The sequence below is a fragment of the Astyanax mexicanus genome, chromosome 18 (assembly GCF_023375975.1).
Source record: "Astyanax mexicanus isolate ESR-SI-001 chromosome 18, AstMex3_surface, whole genome shotgun sequence".
Taxonomy (NCBI): domain Eukaryota; kingdom Metazoa; phylum Chordata; class Actinopteri; order Characiformes; family Acestrorhamphidae; genus Astyanax; species Astyanax mexicanus.
In genome coordinates, this window is record NC_064425.1 from 32,433,341 (window position 1) to 32,439,092 (window position 5,752).

The following is a 5,752-nucleotide window of genomic DNA, read 5'->3' on the forward strand; positions in this document are numbered from 1 at the left end:
TCCCCACAAGCACTCTCTACTCTAAAAATAAACAGCTGTTGATTGGCTTTTTTAGTTGAAGGGTGGGGTTTTATCCATTAAAAAGGTATCAAGAACTCCCAGTCATTTTTCCACCAGTGACCGATCTCCTCATTAAAAATATTTCTGATAATTGCTAGTGTTCTGTTTGGGTAGAATTTTTCTGTAAAAACTACAAATAAAAAAACACTGACCCAACCAACGAGGAAATGAATGCTCTGTTTACATGACCTCACTCCCTCCCTGTTGCTGGGTTACCTTGTCTAAAGTCTGATAATGTGTAAAAAAAAAAAAAAAAAAAAAAGGGAAAAGTGTAAAAAAGAGAGATAAGGCGGTGTATATAAGGGTGGAGGGTCAGCTTGGATTTCTGTTGGTCAGTAGTGAAGTTGTGGTTTGGAGATTTTAGTGTCAGTGCTGGATCATGTATGGGTTCTGTGGGTTTCTGTGGTTCACGGTGAGCGTCCTCCTGGTCTTCACTGCGGCTGACGTGGTGCCTAACTTCCAGAATGAGCCGGATTGTATAAAGTTCTTCTACAAAAATAACGTGCCACAGTATGGATCAGCTACACCAGGTGCTGCCAGGCTCTGCCAGCGTTTCCAGAACACGTTTCACTTTGCCACGCTGTACGATACATACAAGCGCATCGCTGTCTACTCCGCCTACATCTTCGGGCCCAGTAACGGCGGCGGCAGGGAGACGCGCTGGTTTGTGGAGCCGCAGGTGAGTTTAATTTAATATTAGCAGCTGATATTAAATAGTGATGATAAAACAGATAATCAATTGCTGTGACTTGTGTCTGCATTAATGATCACGATACGATATTATCATGATATGTTGTCCACGATAATGATGATATCATGATACTGTGATTCTGCGATACTCGATATATCACAAGACAATTCTCTACAATACTTCACTCTGGAGAGGATAAAATACTCCTAAATAATTAAATAAGATAAAAACAAGTACGAAACAAAGTAGAATAAACTGCATAGCTAAGCTCCCTCACGTCGCTCTAACACAAATTCACTGACTGTAGCTCTTCAAGGCATGGCTTTAATTATTCCAATGTTGTAAAATAGTCATAAACTGCCATAAATTGCAACCATTCTGATGCTGTTAAAATGTGCAGGTAGAACCCACTAAAACTACACTACAATAACATCTCTTTAAACTATGTAACATAGGCTTACAGAAAAAAAAAACAATAATAAAAATGTTACAACATGTATTGATAACAGAATGGAACAAAACGTTACATTATATCATCATATCTTTATTTTGTCCCACCCCTAGTCTGCATTAAGGACTACATTCATATTACCAGGTAAAGTGATTTTATTTTGATTTCGTGTGACGTAGATCTAATTTTTTTTCAGGCAGTGTAAAGATGTCAAATGTTACTTTTTAAAATCAGATTCACTATGGCTGTGTTCAGACTGCAGGCATACTGGATTTGTTTCTTATTTCAGACCTGTTAAGACCATTAACGCATTGTTATTTGTTGTAAATAATCAGATCATATGTGTGTTCAGACGTCATAAGCATATCAGCATGGATTGCTGTGGTATCTGTGTGGGTTGCTGTGGTATCTCTGGGTTGCTGTGGTATCTGTATGGGATGATGTGTTATCTGTGTGGGTTGTTGTGGTGTCTGCATGTATTGCTGTGGTACTCGGTATGGGTTTCTGTGACATCTGTGTGGGTTGTTGTGTTACCTGTATAAGTTGATGTGGCATCTGTAGAGTTTGCTGTGGTATCTGCATGGGTTGCTGTGCTATCTGTGTATGTTGCTGTGATATCTATGTGGGTTGCTGTGGCATCTGTATGGTTTGTTGTGGCATCTGTATGGTTTGTTGTGGCATCTTTATGGATTGGTATGATATCAGCTTGGGATGATGTGGCATATTTATGAGTTGCTGTGGTATCTGTATGGGTTGCTGTGGTATCTGTATGGGTTTGTGTGTTGTCTGCATGCGTTCCTCTGGTATCAGTGTGAGTTGTGGTATCTGTAGGGTTTGCTAGTAAAGGGTGTGATTGGAGATAACCACACCTTCACTGTGGTATCTGTATGGCTTGCTGTGGTATCTGTATGGGTTTCTGTGGCATCAGTGTGGGTTGCTGTGGTACCTACATGAGTTGCTGTGACATGTGTGGGTTTCTGTGGTATCTGTGTGGGTTGCTGTGGTATCTCTATGGTATCTGTGTGTGTTGCTGTGGTATCTCTATAGTATCTGTGTGTGTTGCTGTGGTATCTGTGTGTGTTGCTGTGGTATCGCTATGATATCTGTGTGTGTTGCCACCATGTAGAGTAATAAAACAATGATTTTAGTAAGTCTAATTGGGGGTGGGAATCAGGGAGTTTACAGCGCCTATGTGTCAATAACTATATGTATATTTGTCACCACATATCCATAATGTATTGCAAACTAAAACAAAATAATATATCAAAATATCAACCTTTTTTCCCCCACCCCTGCTTTACATTGCAAGTTGTGTTTTCCAGCTGGTGAATCAGAACTGGGCCGGTGAGATGCGGGACGGGTATTATCTGGGGCTGGATTATCCCGGTGTGTACCAGGGTGAGCGTCAGGCCCTGAACGAAGACTACACCAACTCAGGGTTTGACCGAGGCCACCTCAATCCCAACGGACATCATGCAGGTATTCACTAACCACAGTCAGTCACACTCCTCTGACTCTGATATTGTTAAGGAATGATGCAATACTGGCTGCGACACTGCAATAAATACGTTTCCACAGCAGCCCTGTTCCCATCAAATTTCAACCCAATTTACAAACTGAAACATTAAAAAATACCTAGATGATTCTAGCTGCTCAGCAGCTTATTCGTGTCCAGTGGACTGCTATAAAATGCTATAAAATATTATTTGAGTCTGTTTGATAACCAAAAACAGTGTTTTAATAGCATTCTGTTCTTCAAATTTTTCATAAAATAATAATAAAAAATGTATTACTGTTTTTGCCTATTAATGTGTTTTGCGTTAATAAAATAAATATATTGTTACTCCCTTTAAAACGTTTCAAACGTACTTTAGAGAGTGAGCAAGAGAGAAAAAGATATATGGAGATACAGAGAGAGTGGGTGCTATCTTACATGATCATTGGTATCTTACACACCGACAACAGTGAATTTTCCATCTGCATCGTTTAAATAGCAATGGAGTTTATAAATATATATCTACGATGATGGACGTGGTGATCTGGAAAAGAGGTGTGTTCAGGCACATTTCTGGTGTGGCTAGATTTAATTTCTTGGCAAATTAAACAGAGGTTTAATTTGCTGCTAAACTGACTGATAAAAACCTTGACAACAGTCAGATGTTCATTGCTATCTTGGTCATGCAGGTGAACACACAGCAACACAACTGCAACTTTTATATTAACATAAAACAGAATAGTAAATAAAATAAAATTGCTGTTCTTGTAAATGAGCTGCTGGTGCACCTTCACAGCATATGAACAAGCAGGTCAGTTTCCTCCGCTGAGAAGTGTTGGACATGTGCAGGTAGCTGGACCGTTAAAATAGCAATTCACCAAAGTCAGAGCTCACCTGGCTCTTAAAGGGAATGGCAAGTGACATGCTGATTGGTTTATTTCATGTTGCGCACAAAATACGCCCTTGATTTATTAAGAGAATCAGCATTAGTGTATTTTGCGTGTTTCAAATGGCGCAAGGTCTACTTTTCCTGTCATTACGAGAACGAATACACGCTGAAACGCCCTAATTCAAGCTGCATATGCAGCTCTCTACAGCCACAATTCTGTGTGATTGGAAAACAACAGTCTGCAACCAAATAATTTACCAAATTTTGATATGATTTTATTTGACCAGTGTCAAATTTGAACAGTGCTGCCATGTTCCATCACAGGCAGCAGTTCAGGTACTGTAAGTGTAATACCTGACAAAAGAAGTAATGATTGAGTTTCTAAAAATGTGACCTAATGATGTCTAACCAACACGGTCTGTGTGCCGTACAAAAGAGATCATACCTTTAGACATTCTACGGTTAAAAAGAGCAAAAGTGGACAAAGAAACAGAACGAGTGGATATTTATTATAGTTGTAGATTTAATACACTTTTTTGAGTTGAAATAGAAGATTTAAAAACGTATCAAACTGTCTGAAGGATCCTTTACACAAATAATTGTCATTTGTGTGAAAGGGCCTTACAGAAATATAAATGAAGGCTAGAAAATGGTAATTATAAAACAAAGTAGAAATGTTTTGTTTTTGTAACTTCTCTGCCTGATATAACACACCTATATCTTGAGGATTAAGTAAAACATTACTTAAGGCTTCATGTTTAATAAGAAACACTACTGAAAATCCGAACTGTAATTGTAAAAAAATATTTTTAAAAATGGGAAGAAAATATGCACCTGTCCAAATATAATGAATAAAATAATAAAATTGGCACTTTCCTGAACTTTTTATGATCATTTTACACTCAATATTTTCTTGAATACAAGAAAGTGTCTAATCTTTTGTTTTTTTATCATTGTCTAAATTTTATGTCTATTTTCGAATATGCAGTATTTAGGGTTTATTCCTCTTACTGATCTGAAATTATTAAGTGAAGCAGAGATTGAACAAACAGCTTTTCTAAGTGTTTAAAAGGAGAGTCTCCAAAGCCGTCAATGTTTCAGAATGTAAATAAATAATTTTACAGCAGAGAAAATGGGATCTGTATCAACTACACTTGTAGTCTGTATACAGGCCAAGGCCTGTTAGGGGTTAAATGGTGTATTATATTTCTTCTATACCTGGTGTCTCATGTCTAATACTGTCTTATTTTATTTTTTCACTTCTAGTCCCGAGCCGTAACGCCACATTCACCCTCACTAATATTGTGCCACAAAACCCAAAACTTAACCAGAATGCCTGGGCTAATCACGAGTCCAAACTGGCTAGCATGTTCAAGTCTCAGTGCGACAAGGCCTACGTACTGGTTGGTGCCATCCCCTCTGCCAACAACTGGATCATCAAGAATAACGTCCAACGGGTCAACATCCCAGAGTACGTGTGGAACGCCTACTGCTGCACCGACAACAACGGCCGTCCGGTTAGCAGCGGAGCAGCAATTGCCCTCAACACAGACCAGAATTTAGTTGAGGAGTACACTCTGAGTAAGCTGGTTCAGTTCCTTCAGAAATACTCCAACACTCCAGTAGGGGAGCTGTTCTACAACCAGTGCCAGTAACAGAATGTATTATTAATTCTTAAATCAGCTATTAAAGATACACATCACATATAACATCATGAACTTGAAGATGCAGCATGTTCTGTAAAAACTGTTCAAGATTCAAAAACACAATAAAAAAAAAGCATATCCAACCACTGGTATGGGTGTTTATTATATTAATAAGGTGGTACATCTTAACAGCCTTTCTGTTGATCTGTGTCTCCTCTATAATTTTACTCCTGTCAATAATAAAAGAGTACAACATACAGTCTGTTTCAGACATTTGGACTAGATTGTTTGATTGTAGAAAGCATGAACCCAAGATATTTCATGTTTTATCTCGTCAACTATACTGGAGACAATTCATAACTTCAGGACAGTCCAGTGCCTGTACCCTCTTCTTCCACAGCCATGTCTTTGTAAAGTGTGCTTCTACTGACCCCTACACACTCCCACTGACCCCTACAGACTTCAACTGACCTCTTACTGAATACTAACCCTAAACATTCCTACAAGTCCCTACTGATCC

General features: G+C 38.6%; 1 protein-coding gene across 1 annotated transcript; it reads left to right on the forward strand.

Annotated features, from left to right (window-relative positions):
• The first annotated feature begins 372 nt into the window (after positions 1-372).
• si:dkey-243k1.3 (endonuclease domain-containing 1 protein-like) lies at positions 373-5,375 on the forward strand. Its single transcript, XM_007234516.4, has 3 exons — positions 373-739; positions 2,525-2,681; positions 4,853-5,375. Exons 1-3 carry the CDS (start codon positions 440-442, stop codon positions 5,239-5,241), a joined length of 846 nt encoding a protein of 281 aa, XP_007234578.1. The 5' UTR covers positions 373-439; the 3' UTR covers positions 5,242-5,375.
• Positions 5,376-5,752: the final 377 nt, after the last annotated feature.

Coding starts and splice junctions, on each gene's coding strand:
- si:dkey-243k1.3 (XM_007234516.4), top strand. CDS start 440: ATGTATGGGTTCTGTGGGTTTCTGTGGTTCACGGTGAGCGTCCTCCTG. Junction 740..2,524: donor GCTGGTTTGTGGAGCCGCAG/GTGAGTTTAATT, acceptor TGTGTTTTCCAG/CTGGTGAATCAGAACTGGGC. Junction 2,682..4,852: donor TCCCAACGGACATCATGCAG/GTATTCACTAAC, acceptor TTTCACTTCTAG/TCCCGAGCCGTAACGCCACA.